The 22,252-nt window shown below is 38.0% G+C and overlaps 1 protein-coding gene across 1 annotated transcript in view; it reads right to left on the reverse strand.

Moving 5' to 3' along the window:
• The window catches only part of RAB10 (RAB10, member RAS oncogene family), a 75,494-nt gene that overhangs the window by 8,330 nt on the left and 44,912 nt on the right, over positions 1-22,252 (reverse strand). Inside the window, exons 2-3 of the mRNA XM_022574270.3 lie at positions 16,445-16,505; positions 3,665-3,803 (exon numbers count right to left, since the gene is read on the reverse strand). Coding sequence (XP_022429978.1) covers positions 3,665-3,803; positions 16,445-16,505 — 200 coding nt within the window. The remainder of the gene's footprint in view (positions 1-3,664; positions 3,804-16,444; positions 16,506-22,252) is intronic.

The following is a 22,252-nucleotide window of genomic DNA, read 5'->3' on the forward strand; positions in this document are numbered from 1 at the left end:
GGACCCTGAATAGCCAAAACAATCTTGAAAAGAAGTACAAAGTTGGAAGATTCACACTTACTTCCTGATTTCAAAACTTACTACAAAGCTACAGTAATCAAAACAGTGTGCTCCTGGCATAAGGACAGACATGGACAAAAAGAACAGAATAGAGTTACCCGAAATAAACTCTTGTGTACACCATCAAATGATTTTCAACAAGAGTGCCAAGATCATCCAATGGGGGAAAGGACAGTCTTCTCAACAAGTGGTGTTGGGAATACCAGATATCAACATGCAAAAGAATGAATTTGGACCTTTAACTTACAATACCATACTCAAAATTGGATCAAAGACCTAAATAGAAGACCTAAATCTAGTAAACGCTTAGAAAAAAAACATAGGGAAAAAGTTTTATCACCTTGGAATTGGCAATGATTTCTCAGATATGACACCAAAAGCATAAGCAACAAAAAAGAAAAAACAGATAAATTGTACATCATCAAAATTTAAAACTTCCATGTGTCAAAGATCACTATCAGCAGAATGAAAAAGCAACCCATGGGATGGGGAAAATATCTCAAATTGTCTGTCTTTGGCCCAATACACCTTTCCCTGAAATATCCCTGCAGCAACACAATTATGTTCTCTGGACACCAAAAGTAATTTATGAGACTTGGTTTGTCTTAAATTTGAATCCATCATATTATTTCCACCAGCCCCATCCGCATCTGGATACCTTCTACTCATCTCTTCAGGTCTCAGCTTAAACATCACTGCCTATTTCAAGACTGTTTGGCTATTCTGGGTACCTTGAATTTCCATATGAATTTTAGAATCAGCCTGTCAACCCCCTCCGCTATCCGAAAGAAGCAGCTGGGATTTTGACAGGGATTTCACTAAATCCTCAGAACACTTTGGGCAGTACTGCCATTTTAACAATATGGAATCTTCCAATTCATGGACATGGGATGTCTTTCCAATTATTTAGATATTCTTTAGTTTCTTTTAACAACATTTTATGGTTTTCAAAGCTTTGTGCTTCTTTGGTTAAATTTTTCTTATTTTTTTCTTTTTGATGCTATTATAACTAAAATTATATTCTTAATTTCATTTTTTGATTATTTGCTGCTAATGTATATAAATACAACTGATTTTTGTATACTAATCTTGCTTCCTACAACCGTACTGAACTTGTTTATTAGTTCTAATAGTTTTATTTTTTGGTGGAAGTGTGTGGATTCCTTAGGATTTTCTATATACAAGATCATACCATTTACAAATATAGTTTTACTTTCCAATCTGGGTGCTCTTTTTTCTCTTTGCCTAAATGCCCTGGCTAGAACCTCTAGTAGAATGTTAAACAGTAGTGGTCAGAGCAGGCATCCTAATCATGTCCTTGATCATAGGGGAAAGGATGATGTTGTCTGTGGGATTTTCACAGAAGTCTTTTAGATTTTGCCAAATGGGGTTTTTTGCGTGTGTCTGTTGACAAGATAATATGTTTTTTGTCTTTTATTAATATGGTGTATTACATTATTTCATATGTTGCATTCCTAGGTAAATTTCTCTTGACCATGATATATATAATCTTTTCTTAAATGTTGCTGGATCAATTCAGCTGTTAAAGTTTAAATTTCTACAACACATTAAAAATTAGACAAAGTCTATCTCTTATATATCAGAAAAACAGATTTTTTTTTTAATGGCTGGGTTTTACGTATGTTAGTTCTCATGCTGGGAAACTTAAGCCATCCAGCCTACCAAGTTAAATGTATGAGCCTGTGGTATAATAAAAAACATATTTTTGGTCTTTGTTCCTATTCCTGGCACGGTGCTCCTAATTTGCTGAGTGTCTTTTGTTATTCATAACAAGCCTCTTTCTGTTTACCTAAATTTATGCTAATAGAGGACTCTCGGCAGGGCCTCTACAGAGTTTCACAATGGAGGCTGATCACCAGAGGAACCAAACACTGAGGGTTCAGACTTTTAACCCCCACCCGCCACGAGGTGAAGGGGGCTAGAGATTAGGGTCAATCCCAGAGGTCAGTGATTTAATTATCATGACTATGTAACGAGGCCCCCATTAAAACTTGGAAACAATGAAGTTAGGGTATCTTCTGTGTTGGTGAACACATCAAGGTGCCAAGAGGGTTACATGTCCAGAGACAGCCTAGAAGCTCTGCATTCTCCAACCCCCATACACTGTCTATGCATTTCTTCCATTTAGCAGTTCCAGAGTTGTGTCCTTTATAATACAATTGTAAGTATAGCTCTTTCCTGAGTTCCGTGAGTCATTTTAGCAAATTACTGAACCCCAAAATGGGTCATGGGAACCTCCAAATTTGTAGCCAAGTCACACAGAAGTGCAGGTAGCCTGGGGGACCCAGGACTTGCATTTGAAGGAAGAGCAGTCTTGTGGGACTGAGTCCTTAAACCTGTGGAGTCTGACACTAAGACTGAGTAATCAGTGTCAGAACAGGATTGAATTGTAGGACATCCAGTTGATGTCACAGAATTGGAAAATCGGTTGCTGCTGGAACACTGCATAGTCTCTGTATATAAATTGCTCTTATTACACATGCTACTTGGCCAAACAATAAAATAAAGGCTAAGGAAATTTTAAAATGGAGGCTTTGTTTTTGGTTTCAAAATCTGTCTCATTAACAGATTATTAAATACTAACAGACTTCTTGTAGCAACAGAAAAGTTAGTAATAAGCCCTTAGGATTGTTACCATTGAAGATATTATTACCTTGGGTCTAATACTGGCTTAAGACTTGGTCTTTGTGTTTCCAGCCAAAAGTTGCTTTAAAGAGGTTTTTTATTTTTGGCCGTGCCACACAGCTTGTGGGATCTTAGCTCCCCGACCAGGGATCAAACCCGGGCCCCTTGCAGTAGAAGTGCAGAGTCCTAACCACTGGACCGCCAGGGAATTCCCAAGAGTTAGTCTTAATGAAATTCAAAGCATAGAAGGTAGAAATAAGACATGAAAAATAATTCCAACAAGAAGCTACCTATGCTGCAGCACAGAAACAGGCATGCTTTGACACACTACCTTATAAAAACTGACATCTCCACGTGCAATGACATGGCACTATTTTCTTGGTTAGCATTTCACTGTATTAGTACTCTGTATCTTTCAAAATGTCTAGAAGTGATACGGTATTTCCATAACTTAAAAATACGTTTTTATTTATTTATTATTTATTTTTGGCATGCCACATAGCTTGTGGGATCTTAGTTCCCTGACCAGGGATTGAACCCGGGCCACAGCAGTGAAAGTGCCAAGTCCTAACCCATGGACTGCCAGGGAATTCCCAAAAATACGTTTTTAAAATTACTATTGAAACTGTAATTCATTCATTCAATAAAAATTCCCCAAGAAAGAATTCATTTAGACAGGTGTGTAAAACCACTGGTAGCTTCTAGTTGGGGCTATCTTACAAGATGACTGTATAGAGTTTCTGGGTGATCTGGTAATTGCCTTGGATGGGGTTCAAAACAGATCTGCCCAAAATTTTAAGAAAAAGGTAGGCAAAAAAATAACATTACCCTGTAAACAAGTAGAAATATTCAACAGTAATGATAGCAAACACTATAAGATCAACTGGAATATTTATTCTTCTTAACCAAGGACACAAATGTGTGTTTATGTAGGGTTTACGCAATTTCTAGGTCTTACCTCATCTATGTTTCTAAGCCATTTGCTGATGTTTTCAAAACTTTTACCATTGGTGATGTCATATACTAGCATGATGCCCATTGCTCCTCTGTAGTAGGAGGTTGTGATGGTGTGAAATCGCTCCTGGCCTGCCGTATCCCTGAAATAAACAACCAATAATTTGCACTGAGCATTTGATATTACTAAGTTCTAGATAAAGGGCAAAACAGTAGAATAGTTTGGTAAAATAGAGATTAAAATCCACTATATAACACAAAACAAAAGAGAACCACCACTCATTTAATTCTCAAATAGTATACAATTACAGTTATTTGTAAACATATATATGTGCAAATACTTTTTAGTCTAAGGAAATTAACAACCTACCAATACTGGATGAAAATCGGAAAGGAAGAAAAAAAAAAAAAAGAAAAAAAAAAAAATCGGAAAGGGAGAACAGTACAAAGTGACATAAAATTCTTTTTAAAGTTATTTAAAGACGAATACCAGCAAGTGTGATAAAAACTCTTGGAATTCCATTTATTTAGTGATGTAGTTCCACAATGTAATACAAAAGCTTGTGGAATTTTGAGAACATTAAAGGACTACACCATAGTACAGCCACATTTATCTTTAGAATCATTTACAAAAAGTTGTAAAGATAACCTCATTTATAAATAACAGGACAGAAATACGTAAATAGTAGTATTTTTCAATGCTTTCAAGCCAAAGATTTAAGATATTTTGCTCCTGTAATTTTTCCCTCATTCGCATCACCAATTTCTTTTTATGGATCATTATAATTAGCATATGTACATGTTTAAGTCTCCCCCCCCCTTTCTTAAAAAATTTATTTATTTTTGGCTGCGTTGGGTCTTTGTTGCTGTGCGCGGGCTTTCTCTAGTTGCGGCGAGCGGGGACTACTCTTTGTTGTGGTGTGCGGGCTTCTCATTGTGGTGGCTTCTTGTTGTAGAGCACGGGCTCTAGGCGTGTGGGCTTCAGTAGTTGTGGCACGCGGGCTCAGTAGTTGTGGCTCACGGGCTCTAGAACACAGGCTCAGTAATTGTGGCGCACGGGCCCAGGTGCTCCGCAGCATGCGGGATCTTCCTGGACCAGAGCTCGAACCCAAGTCCCCTGCATTGGCAGGCAGATTCTTAACCACTGCGCCACCAGGGAAGTCCCTCCCCTATCTTTTCTAAAAAAAGCAAAATTCAAACAAACAAAAAACCCCACTCTCAACCCCACATCCCTCCAACTAACACTGCATTTCTCTGTTCCCCTTCCCAGCAAACTTCTTTTTAAAACTTTTGTTTTAAAATAACTACAGCCTCACAGGAAATTTCGAAAACAGTACAAAGAAATCCTGTGTACCCTTTACCCAGTTTTTCCCGATGGTAACATCTTACATCATAGTACAAAAAGAAATTGACACTGGTACAATCTACAGACATTATTAGAGTACTGCTCTCTGCAATTTTATCACATGTATAGAGTTGTGTAGTCACTGCCACAAAGAAGGCAGAAAACTGCTGTATCACTCACTCCTCTCTCTACCTCCTATATAGTCCCTACACCCTGGCTAATAATCCGTTTTCCATTTCTCTACTTTTGCCATTTCCAGAATGTTATATAAATGGAATCATGCATAAAGCAACCTTTTGAAACGGTTGTTTTCACTTTTTCCAGCATAATGCCCTTGAGATCTACCCAAGTTGTTGCATGTAATACTAGTCTGTTTCATTTTATTGCTGGGTAGTATTCCACTGAATGGGCTCATCACAATTTGTTTAATCACTCACCCGTGTAAGGATATTTGGGTCGTTTTTAGTTTTTGGCTATTACAAATAAAGTTGCTATGAACATTCGTGTACAAGTTTCTGTGTGTACGTAAGTTTTCGTTTCTCTGGGATGAACACCCAGGAATGTTACTGCTGAGTCAGATGGTAAGTGTATGTTTAACTTTATAAGAAGCTGCCAGACCTTTCTAGAGTAGCTATACTACTTTAATACATTCCCACTAGCAATGTAAGAGACCCAGTTTCTTTGCATCCTCATCAGCATTTGGTGCTCTCACTATATTTTATTTTAGTTGTACTAATAGGGCATGCAGTGATATCTCATCATCATTTTAATTTGTATTTCTCTACGGCTAATGATGTTATACCCTTTTTCATGTAGTTATCTGCAATGCATATATCCTCTCTGGTGAAATGTCTATTCATGTCTTTTGCCTCTTTTCTTTCTTTTTTTTTTTTAGCTGCACAGTGCAGCATGCAGGATCTTAGTTCCCCAACCAGGGATCAAACCCGTGTCCCCTGCAGTGGAAGCACAGAGTCCTAACCAGTGGACCGCCAGGGAATTCCCTCTTTTGTCTATTTTCTAATTGGATGGTTCCCCCCACCCCTTTTTTTTTTTTAACTATTGAGTGTTGAGAGTTCTTTTTACATGTAAGTCCTTTGTCAGGTTATGTGGTTTGGGAATATTTTCCCAAAGAGTCCGCCTGCCGATGCAGGGGACACGGGTTCGTGCCCTGGTCCGGGAAGATCCCACATGCTGCGGAGCGGCTGGGCCCGTGAGCCATGGCCGCTGAGCCTGCGCGTCCGGAGCCTGTGCTCTGCAACGGGAGAGGCCACAACAGTGAGAGGCCCGCATACGACAAAAAAAAAAAAAAAAAAAAAAGGTATACAGGTTTGGAAGGAAGACATAAAACTGTCTTTGTTCACAGATGACATGATCATCTATGTGGAAAATCTGAAAGAACTGGTCAAAAAAAAAGTAGAAACAACCTAAATGTTCATCAACTAATGAATGGGTAAATAAAATGTAGTATATCCATACAATGGAATATTATTCAGCCATAAAAAGGAACGAAGTACTGATATATGCTACAACATGGGTGAACCCTGATAACATTATGTTCAGTGAAAGAAATCAGACACAAAAGATCACATATTGTAATATAATTCCACTTATATGAAATATCCAGAACAGGAAAATCTACAGAGACAGAAAGTAGGTTAGTGGTTACCCTGGATGAAGGGTTTGGGCAGGATGGAAAGAGGCTGCTAAAGGGTATGGGTTTCTTTCCAGAAGTATAAAAATGTTCTAAAATTGTGATCATGGTGAATATACCTTGCAAATATACTAAAAAACTATTTAATTGTATACTTTAAATGGGTGAATTATAAGGTATGTGAATTATGTCTCAATAAAGCCATTACAAAACAAATAAACAAACGGAAAACATGACTAGGCTTAAAAAAAACAAACTAAAAATTCCAATGGCGATCCATTATAACCAGAACCAATCCCAAAATCCTTACCCTGAAGTTTACAAAGTATTACAGGATTTGTACTTTTCACCAGCCCCCCCCCCCAAATTTTGAGGCACTCTTTTCCCTGACAGCTAGAACCACATTTTTTCATGTCTCCAAATTCACAAGCTTGGTCTCACCAGAGAGCTTCTGTACTAGCTGTGCCCACAGTCCTGTACATGGTTGGCACCTCATCTTTGTATTTTAACCATCACCTTATCAGAAGCCTTCTCTGCCCATCCAATTTAAATAGTCATCCAGTCTCTCTCTATTCCATCTCCTTGCTTTACCTCTCTGCAAAGCACTTATTACAGATTTATTTACTGTCTTCCATGTCCTCTAAAATGTAGGTTCCATCAGAGATTTGTCTGTCTTGTTCACTGCAAAATCCAGAGTATCTACATGGTGAATAAACACTCAAATGTTTGTTAATGAGTCAGTATTTCAGAATCTTACCTAGCAGTCCTTTATTATATTTTAGAATCAAGGCATTCCAATTTAGTTATGTGACCCTCAAAAATGTACATTTTTAAAAATAGTGCTTATATGTCTAAAAATATGAGTAGCAAGGAATGTAAAAGAACTACCAGGGCTTCCCTAGTGGCGCGTGGTTGAGAGTCCGCCTGCCGATGAAGGGGACACGGGTTCGTGCCCCAGTCTGGGAAGATCCCACATGCCGCAGAGCGGCTGGGCCCATGAGCCATGGCCACTGACCCTGTGCATCCGGAGCCTGTGCTCCGCAACGTGAGAGGCCCGCGTACCGCAAAAAAAAGGAACTACCAATACGTTAATATTCCTTACATTTAATCACAGTGTGCATTATATGTTCATATATCTGACACCTATCCATTTATCCATCAATTCAAATATATACTGAGGGTCTACCATGTGCTAGGCATTATGCAAGAACACACACAGAACGTGGGTCTGCAGTCAGATCCAACTTTATTGTCAGGTTCCAATCCTTCCAGCTGAGTGACCTTGAAGGTATTTAACCTCCCTGGATCTTTGGGGTTTTTTTTTTTTTTACAAACAAAGTAGTAGGGATAACTAAAGTAAAATTTTATAATTAATTTGTATTTATTATAGATAACCCCAAAGAATCTATAGTATAAAAATATGCAAACATGTAATAATATCATTATATGTGACCCAAAATTTAATTGTGCTTTTAAAATGTCCTAAGTCAAAACCATCTCTATAGAGATGCTCTATGTCTATGGTATTCAGAGCTCTCTCAAGTTAATAGTTGTGTGTGTTTAAGCTATAATCAAAATTCCTTCACAAGCAAAACCCTGGCTTTGCCTGAAGCCTATTTCTGTATGAAAGTAATATAATATGTTTTTTTATTTAGCCAAGTTAAAGATTTGGCTGGACTTTTCAATTTTCTTAAGAGAATCTCAGCCCTGTCATACTAATTTCTGGAATTACACTTCTTCAGAGGGTGAAAAGTGTCAAGAAGACAAAAAGTAAAGAGACTAGGGGCTGATGCTGGGGATGGTGCAAACAAGTGAAATTTTAAACAGAGTAGAGGAAGTGAAGGGAATAAGGAAGTGAGCCATGCAAATATGTGGGAGCAATGGTATTCCAAGAAGGGGAAAGAACAAGTGCAAAGGTCCTGAGGCATGGTTGAGGAATAGAAAGGAGATCAATGTGACTGGAATGGAAGGGGTGAAGCCAGACTAGCAGGAGATCAGAGAGGTGGTGGGGCGGGAGTGCAGATCATGTAGGATCTTATAGGCCTCGGCAAGCATCGCAGCTTTTCCTCTGAGTGAGATGGGAAGTCTATTGGAGGGTTTTACGAAAAGAAATAACTTAATCTGGGTTTAAAAAAAAATTGTTCTGTCTACTGTGTTAAAAATGGGTGTGTGTGCAAAAGCAGAGTTAGGAGGTAATGTAATACCTATCCAAAAAAATGACATTTAAGAAAAACCATCTAATAGACTTGCTATCAATTCTATGTTGCATCCTTAAATTAGGTTAGACTACTAAAAGGCCACACACACAGACACGCACATGTATGCATTTGTATTTATGTATTTATATACCTTCTTAGACACAATTTTATCTCCATTATCTCAATATTATGTCAACAAATTAGAATCATTACAAATAGCTTTATGAAAACTTATAGTGTATTAGTTATGACCTGTTCTTTCCTGCTTTCTTTACATTATTTCTGAAAAGAATAACTTACTTTTTTTGTTGGTAGCCCTCTCTCCCTGCCCTTTTTGTGTTGGACACCAAGAAGTTTATAGGTAAATTTTACAAATTAAGCATAGCAAATGAGTTGTCCTTTAGAGACAGTATATTTACATTTTTCTCAATTCCAAATTCTTATGTTATCTTTTATTAATCTATTTAGTTACAAGTTGCCTTAAAACAGATGTAATTATAAATGTTTTCATGAAAAAACAATAAAAATTTGTCCTATCACAGTAGAAATAGTTTAGTTCTTTTGTAAATCGCAAAAAGAAGTATAAATTAACTAATAATTCTATCCCACTAGGGAGGGGTTAAAGTTTCCTACCTAAAATCCAGGCTAAAAATGTACTTATCCAGGGCTTCCCTGGTGGCGCGGTGGTTGAGAGTCCGCCTGCTGATGCAGAGGACATGGGTTCGTGCCCTGGTCTGGGAAGATCCCACATGCCGCGGAGCGGCTGGGCCCGTGAGCCATGGCCTCTGAGCCTGCGCGTCTGGAGCCTGTGCTCCGCAACGGGAGAGGCCACAACAGTGAGAGGCCCGTGTACCGCAAAAAAAAGAAAGTACTTATCCAAGACAAAGAACATACAGGACCGGGCTTCCAGTAGTGTCTAACAGCTATAATGTAGGAGGGATAGAAAACTTGCATTTCAATTTTTATCATAAGTAATAACAATTTAGGGGAAAAAATCTTCCACAGCATTCTGCTATGAATGTCACCCCCAACACTGTCTAACATTCTTGGAACACTGTTACACCCAGGTATTCATATGGCTCACGTCCCCATTCATTCACACTACACAACTAGCAAATTATATACACACTTCAGTGTCAAATCTATGACTAGATTCTCCACCAAGAAAAAAACACACTGCAAAGAAACTACTTAGCTAAATCTAAATCAATGGCACCTGGAGAGGAAATTTTATTTTTATATTATTATGCTGCTTAGTTATGAAATACTGATAAAGATATTGAAATATTAATGGCCCTTCTGAAAAAGTAATCATGATTTCAAAACAAAATCAGAGTTTTTGTTTTCACTGATGGCATACTACTCCATCTGTTCTTTGATTTTTGTCTCCTCCATCTCCCAAAACTTCTTACAACCCCTCTTCCTTCTTTTTATATGCTCTCCTTGCTAAGTCTTTTAAAATTATCCTTTTCCTGGATCCTCCTATAATACCAATCCCTACCAATTGTTAATGCAATCAACAATTTATTTCAAAGCAGAAAGGGAGTCCCTGCCTCACTACCTCTAGGCTAATTGGTGACCCTCTGCCCAGGGCTAAAAATAGCCACAGCTGCTAATTCATGGTCAAATTATTTTTAGGTTTGCATAAAACCTAAAACACATACACCCAGGTCTAAAGACAGCAGGTTGACTCCAATCAGCAAAAGCAGGTGTTTATTATCTGAAGAGCAATTAAACACTGTATATATTCACATTACCTTTTTATGTCCCATATTACAGGTTTTTGAGCCTGTTTTCAAAACCACTTGGTCTTCCTCTCCTATTAAAAATTTTTTCTTCTCAGCCTATGTAGTATAATCAGATTTCTGAAATTATGAATCAATGGCAATAGAATTTTCCTTACATAAAATGACAGATGCACAGCTAAGAGAATGTTGTAAAATCCTATTTTTTCCCACTGACATATAATGAAGGGAGTGATATATTCCCAGGAACTAAAAGAGCTTATTTCCTTAATTGTTAGTCCCACACACAGGGTCAAAGAAGCCGTGTGCTCTGGCTACTATTATGACAGTTATTTTTAGTCTGGACACTGACAGTACCAGAACAGGCCAGAGACAACATGAAGCTGCTCGGGCAAGGCAGAGACCCCAAATTTCGTAACTTTGTGCTTTTGGTAACATAATGAAGTTATTTACTTTATAAATTAGGATGTTAAATTTCTCACATTGAGTTTTATTTTAACAAGGCCTGGATTTCCTCACAGATATGCAACTTCTCTACACCCAAAATACTGTGAGTTTAATTTATGCTCGTCTTCATCGCCCAAAACGGGTCAAAAGTCAAAAGCCTGATACCTACCCTTGCAGAGCTTACATTACAGTGGGGACAGGAACAAACAAGTAAATAAATATGTAATTCCAAATTGTGATAAATCTTAACAAGGTAAACAGGGTAGAGTGATGAAGAATGACGTAAAGGGGAGGGAGGAAGCAATCTTGATAATCAAGGAGGTCTTCTCTATAGAGGTGATGTTTAAGGTAAGTGAGAAGTGAAGTATGAACAGAAACCAATCAAACAAAGTCATTCAGTCAACAAATATTTATTCAGCATCTGTATCTGCCAGGGTCTGTTGTAGGGGGTGGTTACATGACCACAAATCAGACAGATGGCATCCCCACCCTCAAAAAGCTGACATTCTAGTGAGGGGAACAACAATGAACACATTTTTTAAATATGGTAAACTTAGATACTAAAAAAATACTATGACAAACATAAACTAAGATAAACATGATAGTGCCTAAAGGACTGGGGTGGCTTTAGTTTGTCATCATGCAGGGCCTCTCTCAGAGGCTAACAATGAACTGAGATTGAATGAGAGAAGGCAGCAACACAAAGATCTGATAAAAAGCATTCCAAGCAGAAGGAACAGGTGAATAACAAGGGCCCACAGATGGGAATATGCTTGGCATGTTCAGGAGAGGAAAAAATGACCACAGTGGCTGGAGCAAAGCTGGTAAGAGATGAGGTCAGAAGGGGCAGTAGCCAGAAACTGGAGTTTTCAAATTCATTTCTGTTGAAATGGGAAGCCTCTGGAATGGAGTTGTACTTCAGAATGCTTAGTCTAGCTACACTTGGGTGGGTTAAGGGGGGTCTACAGGGTATGTACAAAGGTCCTAAACTGGAGAAGAGCTTGCCATGTTCATGGAATTGAAAGGAGATCAGCTGTGGGGAGAGACTATATTACAGGGAGCATAAAAGGAGGTCAGAACAGCAGGCAAGGGACCACTCTGTAAACTGTGGAAAGGAGTTTGGATTTGGAATTTCGGCTTTCATTCGAAATGCAAAGGAAAGTCAAAATGGTTATAAATAGGGGAAGGAATGACAACCATGATCATATTTATATTTGAAAAAGGTTACTAAGGCTGTTACCTGGGAAAAGTACTGGAAGAAGGCAAAGGGGAAGTAAGGACCTGTTAGAATATTAAAAGCCTACTGCAATGGTCCAAAGAATAGGTAATGGTGGCTTGAACTAGGGGGTAACAACGGAGACATCAGATTGTATTTGGATTCTAGACATATTTTAGAGATAGAATCAACAAGACTTGCTAAATTGGATGTTGGGGTTAAGGGAATGGGAAAACTCAAAGACGGCTCCCGTGTATCCGGCACTTTATGTAGGTAAATGTTTAATTTCTCTACAATATGATACTAACTGGTTTCTGGTAACTGTGCTGATGTTAAAATCTGCTGCTGGTACAAGATACAAATGTTGACAGTGGCAAACATTTCTGACCCCCCCGCCAAAAAAACCCCCAAAAATAACAACAACAAAAAAAAAACCGAAAGAAAAGGCAGACTTAAAGTAACTCACTATGACTGTTTCCCTGGCAGGACCCACTACTCTACGGAAAATGCAGATAGCAAAAGACGCTCCGGTAGAAACTTTCTAGAGATCTGGGGTTTTAAAAACCACAGCTAGCTGCTTCTCAGCCAAACAAGCTACTTTCAGGCCCACATACAAGTGCCTTGGACAGGTGAGACCCTTATGTAACAGTTAAACTAAAAGATTCCTAGAAAGAAATGAGTGAAGACCATTCGAGTAAGAAAAATAAGACAAAGCTTTAGCACAGACTAAAGAAAGTTTCCAAAATTAATATTCAATCACAGAACAATTTTTCATGCTGAAACAAGAACCTGAATATATTCATTCAAACTAAAGAGAGATAAAAATCACTGTGCTTTTTAGTAGCAACTGGAAGCAAAGTACTGAAGTTGAGAATAGCATTTTGAATTTTGGTATCATCATAAGTTAATAGTAATGGGGTTTTTCCTCCTAAAAGCTTTCTTGAATCACTGCAGCATATCCCAGCAGATCTCTTAACCTGGAGCTACATAACTTTTTTTCTCCCTGGAATATTAACATGCATATCAACTCAAGCAAAGAAAACAAAATCAGCTGGCCTAATGCTAACCTCTTGAAAACTATTAATCACAAATTTTAACCAGTCACTCATTCCTAATCTTTACAAGAAAATGGATATTTAAAATTAAAAGCAGGGCTTCCCTGGTGGCGCAGTGGCTAAGAATCTGCCTGCCAGTGCAGGGAACGCGGGTTCGAGCCCTGGTCCGGGAAGATCCCACATACCGCGGAGCAACTAAGCCCGTGCACCACAATTACTGAACCTGCGCTCTAGAGCCCGCGAGCCACAGCTACTGAGCCTGCATGCCTAGAGCCCATGCTCCGCAACAAGAGAAGCCACCGCAATGAGAAGCTCGCACACCAGAAAAAAGAGCAGCCCCCGCTCGCCACAACTAGAGAAAGCCCGCGTGCAGCGATGAAGACCCAATGTAGCCAAAAATAAATAAATAAAAATTAATTTTAAAAAAAAGCAGTCAATTGTATACATGAAAACCTAAACTACATCAAATTTTCCTTCTAAAGTGTTATAAACTCTAAATTATAAATGTTGCCATTTCTCTGCTATACTTGATTTTATAGGTACACTAGAAATCTTTTCTAGATTAATCTTGAAGGCTACACTGGAGGACTTATTATTTCAAAAGAGCACCTTCTGAGGAAGGCTCTCTTTTTAAAAACAAGCATTACGTGTTACTCTTTACTTCTAAAAGCTACAGAAACTAAAATGGTAAGAGGAGGGAAAAATGTTTAAAGCCACAGGTCAAGAAACAGAAGGGAGAGTCTGTGGAGGACAGAGTGTAGGAGGAGGAACAGGACATATTCAGTAGGGCAAAGGTTTTATATATTGTATAAAGAAAAATATGTCTTAAAAAATATTGTTTTGTACACTCCTGTTTCTGTTATATACACACACATATGTATATACACACATATGTATATACACACACATGTATACACACACACATATGTATACACACATATGTATACACACATATGTATATGTATATTGAGTCACAGAGTCACAATGTAAAATGTATCTTACCTACTGTCAAAAAAGTTTGAGAATTATTGGCTTAAATAATAATTGTATCCCCTATACAGAGGGGATACAGTTAAGAAGAGAGCCAATCAGTCTGGCAAGGCCTAGGAGGGCGCTTGAAACACAAATGTTATATAGGGACAAGGTCGGAATAAGACGTGAGGGGCTGGTTGAAATTCAGAATAAGTAATTGACATCCTTTCCCTTGAGATCACTTTAATTATAATGAAATAGAATATGAGGCATTTTTCATTTGCTGGGTTATTTCCCAGTTAAAGAAAAGAAAAAATCAATGATCATCAAGTGGGTTGTGCTTCAAAGAGAATCATTAAATTTAGGAAATGCTTTAAAATGTCCAGATTTTATTTAAATTTGTATTAAATTTTAAAGATGTTATAAAGATTGTACTTCTAATTACATGGTCAGGTAATGAAGACATTCTGGTTAGACATACCCGACTTCTAATTATACCTAACTTTTTGAAACTGTCTTTTGGATTCTGGGACATTGTTCTCTCCTAATTCTCCTTTCTAACTCTCCAACTATGGGTTTGCAATTTCCTTTGCTAACTTGTTCCTCTGCTCAAAAATGTTACCATTCTTAGGGTTCTAGCCTCAACATGGGAGATCCCCAAATAATAATACCTATGATTTCTTGAACATTAATTATGCACTGGAGACTGCTCTAAGTGCTTTACATGTATCACTAATCCTCATAACCACTCTATGGTATGTCCTATTACAGTAAAACCAAAGATTAACATGAATTCATATTTAACACAACTGTTGACTGGCAATGAAGAAAGAAAAACGATAGTTACTGAAAAGAGCAGCAAAATCAATTGACAAACTACTATTTATAGGAGGCAGTATAGCAATTAAGAATGTCACTCTCAACCCTACATTCTGAGCATGTAATGCATCCCAGCTCTGCTATTTACATGCTGTATGACCTTGGTTAAATTATTTCAAAATGCCTCCATTTCATTATCTATAAAATAGGAATAACCCAAGAGAAAAGAAAGCATTTGCCTATACAAAGATCTGTAGCAGCTTTATGGTGAATAAACAAGTTGTGATTTATCTTAACAATGGAAAACTACTTAGCAATAAAAAGTAATGAACTTATTGATACACATAAAATCATTGATAGTTTTCAAAATAACTATGCTGAGTAAAGAAGCCAGACCCCTCCCCTCAAAAAAGACAAAGAAAAATAACACATTACATGACTGCATTTGTATACAGTACTAGAAAATGGAAACAGGTCTATAGTGACAGAAAGCAGAAAAGTGGTTGCCTGGGGACTGGGGATAGGAAGGCAAGATTACAAAGAGGCTTAAGGAAACTTCTGAGGTGATGAATATGTTCATTATCTTGACTATGGTGATGGTTTCACAGATTTATATATATGTCAAAGCTTACCAATCTGTATACTTTAAATATGTGTAGTTTATCATATGCCAGTTATACCTCAATAAGGCTGTTCAGGAAAATTTTTTAAAAAAAGGAATAATATATCTCTCACAGGGTCATTGTGATCACTTAATATTCACTGAAAAATGCTGCTATTATAATTTTAAAGTCTATGATTCATACCTGAATACAAATTTAAAGAATTTTATTGCGCTTCTATGGGGCAAATCCTATACAAACTAATGAAAATAATAATGCCTATAAAAAGTTATAAACACATTAAGTACATTTTTAGCTTAAAGACTCTCCAAACAACAAAAAGATTATATTAATTTTTATATAGTGTTTCTGAGCAAAGTATTGTGCTAAAGGCATTACCTAGATTATTTCATGTAATCCTTATAACAATCTTTTGAGATAGGTGATATTATCTCCATTTTACATATGAAGATATAAGGGCCTCACAGTGGTATGTAACTTACCCAAGTTCATACCGTAAGTAGAAAAGGTAAAACACTCAAGCCAGATCTCACGGACTCCGAAGTCCATGGCAACAATTTTTTTTTTACATCACTGAAGGAAGGTCACCTGACTACTGGCTTAGAATGGGAAGTTTCCTAGAATTTAAACAGTTGACAAGGAAGGATTTCACTGCCTAACCTTCAGGAACTTAACATTCTACTACATAAAGTGAATAAATTAGCATTACTTACCATATCTGTAGCTTGATCTTCTTTCCTTGTAATTCAACTGTTTTGATCTTAAAGTCTATTCCTACAACATAGAAAAAAAAAAAAGGTAAATTGTATCTATGGCTCTGAACATGGCTATACTAAAATTAATTGGTGTAAAAACACACTTTCAAAATTTGTTTGTTTGGTTCTGGAAATTTACTATGTATGCAATTCTGAGCAAAAGTGTCCAACTGTAAACCTGTGTGATATAAGATCCAAGACAGTAGAAGAAATAGTTATATACAGAGATTTTATAATTAGGAAACTAAAAAAATATTTTTTAATATCTAATATTTTAATGCAAAAGAATAAAAAGATGTTTCCTATTAGCAAAAAACATACCCTTCACTAGCTTCCACAAAAGAATACTACCAGGGATAAAGAGGGTCGTTTCATAATAATGAACAGGTCAATGAATTAGAAAGTGTAAAAGTACTAGATGTATATGCATCTAGTAACACAGTGTGTCACAGTACATGAAGCAAAAGTATTATAGGTTCCCCAGGATCTGTCTGCTCTTTAACTAACTAAAATCTTCAACTTGGCCCTTTCAGTTTGTTTCCCATACCCAATTAAAAGAAAAAAAGAGGGCCATTTGTCTGACACCTACAAACCTCAGACTATGTCTACAGCCCATATTTTTGTTTCTCTAGGAATTACTGAGAAAATCGTCCTAAAATGACCTGGTTGTCAAGAACAACTCTGAACAGGAATGAACAATCCCAGTTAGGCATAGAATTTGTTAATTAATCTTAATGACAAACCTGACAACCAATACTATTTCAGAAAACTTTCCTGAATAGAAGTGAAATTAGGACAGTCTGAAAGCTCTAAACCCTTTGTGATGGAAACCAGGTAACACTGGAAAACTTCCAAGAATTTAGACTGTTTTAAGCCATCCACCTAACTGTTCAAGACAGAAACCTCATCCTAGAGTCCATGAGTTTCCCTCTCCATCTCATGTTGTCTATCCTCAAAATAATTAGCAGCAGTTGAAGCAGTTCTTCATTCTTTTCTGCACAAAAACTCTGCTAGTGTTCCTACCTCTCCGGCCACTCATCAATCTTCATTATTGGTTCCTCCTCATCTAACTTTTCTAAAAATTGGAATGAACGTCTTTTCCCTGATTTTATGGCTTTAAATTCCATGTACACACTGGCAACTCTCAAATTTTATATCATAGCCCAGACTGCTCCCCTTAACTCCAAACTTAAGATACCCAACTGCTTACTGGCTATCTCCAAATCTCATCTTTCACAAAGACTAAAAGCAAAAGTCCCTAAAATAGTCCATAAGGTCTTACACATTCTGCCCACCTCCCCCCTGTTCACTCTGACCTCAGCATTTTCTATATCATCTTTTTAAAAAAAAATTTACTTATTTATTTTTTAAATTTTGGCTGCACTGGGCCTTCACTGCAGCATGCGAGATCTTTAGTTGCAGCATGTGGGCTCCTCAGTTGTGGCAGGCGGCATGCATGCAAGATCTAGTTACCCGACCAGGGATCAAACCTGGGCTCTCTGCATTGGGAACGTGGAGTCTTACCCACTGGACAACCAGGGGAGTCCCAGCATCTTCTATATCATCTTACTCTGATCTAGCTAACGGTACTGGCTTCCACAAGTTGTTCCACACACAGGTCAGGCAGATTCCCACCTCAAGGCCTCTGTATATACTGTTCTCCCATCCTGGAATACTTTCTTCTCCATCAGAGCTCCTTTCCCTAGCTAACATATCCTAAGCTGCAACTCTTCCTCATGCCCCTTACCCCATGTCCATTATCTGTTAATACTCCCTTAACCCTATTCCTTACTTTTTAATCTTTAACATTCCTTAAATATACTGTATATATTTACTTTTTCTTTTTCTGCCTCCCTTTGCCAAATATAAGATCCAACAAGGGTAGGGATTTTTATCTGTTCAATTCTATTAAATTCCCAGCACCTAGAGCTATGCCTGACATATAAGCAGGCATTCAAGAAATCACTGTTGAATAAACAGATAAATGACATTTTCTAGAGAAAATAAAAGGGTCCCTGAGAAAAGACACAGATACTTCACCTTTAGGGTGAAACTCACCACTTGACAAGCTCCATACTTGCCTACTTAGCTTCCAGTCAGCTTTTTAGAGCTTCAGGCAAAAGCATGAAGGACAAAGTTCCAATGAGATATCAAAATAAAAAAGCAAAAACAAACAAAAAAGGAAACCTGGAGGAAACAGGGGCAATACAGAGGAAAAGATATAGTTCTTTTTATCTTCTCAGAACAAGATGGGGGGGTGGGGGGAAGAAACAGTAACCTGAACCAGAAAACTCCTGGAAATTAAAAAGGCAGAAATAATATACTCAACAGAAAGGCTGTAAGGGAAAATTAAGATCTCTCGAAAAATACAACAAAATGACAAAGAATGGAATGTATGTGAGATATGACAAGTCAAAAGATCATACCAGGAGATCTGACATCTAACTCATAGAAGTTCAAGAAAGAACAGAGAAAATGACACACAGAAAATAGTAATCTAAAAATTATGCAAGAAAACTTAACAGAATCAAAGGAATCTATTTTAGACTGAAAGACTCACCTAGTGCCTAGCATAATGAATAAAATAAGATCTATACCAAATTATATCACCATGAAATTTCAGGGCTAAAGATAAATTTCAGGAATAAAGATAATATTATAAAAGCTTGCAGAGAAACAAACCAGGCCATATTAAACAATCAAGAATAACAACTCTGAACTACTCAACGGCAACACTAGAATACAAAAAGGTAAATAAAAGGTATTCTTGGGGGCTTCCCTGGTGGCGCAGTGGTTGAGAGTCCGTCTGCCGATGCAGGGGACGCGGGTTTGTGCCCCGGTCCGGGAAGATCCCACATGCCGCGGAGCGGCTAGGCCCGTGAGCCATGGCCACGGAGCCTGCGCATCCGGAGCCTGTGCTCCGCGACGGGAGAGGCCACAATAGTGAGAGGCCCGCGTACTGCAAAAAAAAAAAAAAAAAAAAGTATTCTCGGGCTTCCCTGGTGGCGCAGTGGTTAAGAATCCGCCTGCCAACACAGGGGACATGGGTTCGAGCCCTGGTCCGGGAAGACCCCACATGCCATGGAGCAACTAAGCCCGTGCGCCACAACTACTGAGACCACACGCCTAGAGCCAGTGCTCCACAACGAGAGAAGCCACTGCAATGAGAAGCCCGTGAACTGCAACAAAGAGTAGTCCCTGCTCACTGCAACTAGAGAAAGCCTGCGCGCAGCAACGAAGACCCAACGCAACCAAAAATAAATTAATTTAAAAAAAAGTATTCTCAACCTATATCCAGCCAAAATCAAATAAGAGTAAAAAAAAAGGCATTTCTAAAGATGAAAGATCTCAAAATATTTAGCTCTCGTGCATCTTTTCTAAGACAGCTACTAGGAGAGACTGCTTTACCGAGAATAGGAAGAAAAAGAATCCAGCAAAGAGAGTGATATAGGGAATTCCCTGGTGGTCCAGTGGTTAGGACTTGGTGGTTTCACTGCCGTAGCCTAGGTTCAATCCCTGGTCGGGAAACTAAGATCCCGCAAGCCATGCAGCACACCCCTCCACCCCCCAAAAAAGAGTGATGTAAAGGGCAGTTCAAACTGGTCTAGAGAAGCAACCAGTTCAGGAGAGAATGAGGAAAGAAAACAACAGGACAGAATAAAATGCTAAAATGCAGAGAAAGTGCCAAGAGGTATGCCTCCTAAGAGAAGGAGGGGATGAAATGGTATTAATGGAATTTAAATGAAAAGACGAGTTCAGAAGGTCTGGCAATTCTGTTGTAGAGTTTGGGATAAAGTATGAATAGTGCCTTGAAATCTAAGCATATGTAACAATGAAGGGACTGTAAACTCAGTAAAAACAGAAAACTGTCCAAGAAAGGAAATGCAATTATAGTACAGTACTAGGTTTAGCAGTTACAAAACGTGTTATAACTATTTGAGAAGATGAAGGGAGAGGAACCAAGAATGCCTCATGGTATTAAAAGTATTCCAATTCTCATCTTCCATAACAACAAGAGGAAATTTCTCAAATTAGTCTTTTTAAAAGTTAAAAACATATGACTAGGGAATATGGGGTTGAATATCAGAAGTAAAGGCCAAAAAATGTTTGGGAAAGGTAACACTCAAGTGAGCATGGGGCAAGGATTTATTGTTGCTGCTGCTGTTGTCATAGGCCTTAAAGTACTAACTTCTAAAACTCTGTAGCTATTACATTAATAGAAACAAAAATTAGGTTAATAGAGGAGGAGGTATGTTTACAAATGTTCTCTCCACTACACAAACACTCCGACTTGATCACCGAACTTCTAGCATGGCCCCAAGCCACCCCTACACAGTCTCATTCCTTCCAGCCTTTTTTCTATAGTCACTCTCAAAAACAACTTTTACAACTGTGCACTTTTCCCAAGTAAATACCTTAGTCACTCCAGCACGTACTTTCCACACCCTCAAACATAGGTTGGAAAAACCTATATTTAAGATAGAGTAGAAAAGTTGTTTTTTTTTTTTTTTTTTTTTGATAGCCGTTGCGGAGCACAGGCTCCGTATGTGCAGGCTTAGCGGCCACAGCTCACTGGCCCAGCCGCTCCGTGGCATGTGGGATCTTCCCGGACCGGGGCATGAACCCGTGTCCCCTGCATCGGCAGGTGGACTCTCAACCACTGCGCCATCAGGGAAGCCCTAGAAAACTTTTTGATACAAGTTAAAGATTAGGGCAAAATCAATAACTCAGCTGCCAAGAGAAGCTAGGAAAACCTATCACCCTTTAAGATTCTGCCAGGAAGAATCAGATTCTCCTGCAACACTATCATTTGTTAAATTACCACAGACTAGAGCAAAATCATAGGGTTTGATCCAACCAGCGATTCTTTTCCAGATTTTGCTTACATAAAAATATACTAGAGGAAATCCCCACTTTTTACAGATTCCTGGGACCCAGTTCAAAGGAGTATTTCAATTTACCACAGTCTAATTCGTTTATCAATTTTCAGTTGCTCAGGAAAGTGAGAAACAATATCAGGCAAAACATTTGCCTTAATGATGTTGCACCATCCAGTGGCAAGAAAAGTAACTGCAACTTCTAGTCATTATAAATATCAGTTTTCCAAAGCTTGGCTTCTGATGACACATCAGTAGTAATTAATGCAGGCAGAAACAACCTATATAATCAACTCCAGATAACCAAAGTTCAACAACTTATAGCTAAATGATCTATATCTGTGGTTTTTAACAGGTGAAAATCAAGTGTTTTCACCACACCAGGAGAGGAAATAGGAATCGCATACCTACAATCCTTTGAATGTAGCTTAGTCTGAAATTTAAAAGACCTAGTCGTAGCTCTGTCATTAACAGCACAAATTTTGAAAAGGCCATTTTCCATAATGGACATCTCCATATGGATATGAAAATGGAGAATGCAAAAAAGTTCCCTCTAAAGATCCTTTCATTTAATAGTAATAGCTTAGTAAACACTTTGAGAATTTACAATGTGCCAGGTACTGTTTTAAGCCCTTTGCATAGATAACTCATTAAGTCATCAGAACAATCCTAGTCCATACTATTATTTCCATTCTACAAATGAAGAGTGAAATAAAAACCAATAGCAGCAGCAAAAGAAAAATCAATTAACACTAATATTCACTGGATAATTAAATATTGTAAGCATTTCACATATACTATCTCATTTAATATTAACAAAAATCCTCTGAGAAAGTACTAATATGCCTATTTTATTTTACTTTGGCTGTGCCACACAGCTTGCAGGATC

Source organism: Delphinapterus leucas, chromosome 13, assembly GCF_059928025.1.
Source record: "Delphinapterus leucas isolate spDelLeu-1000000601 "Yukka" chromosome 13, BTC_Dleu_Yukka2, whole genome shotgun sequence".
NCBI classification, from domain to species: Eukaryota; Metazoa; Chordata; class Mammalia; order Artiodactyla; family Monodontidae; genus Delphinapterus; species Delphinapterus leucas.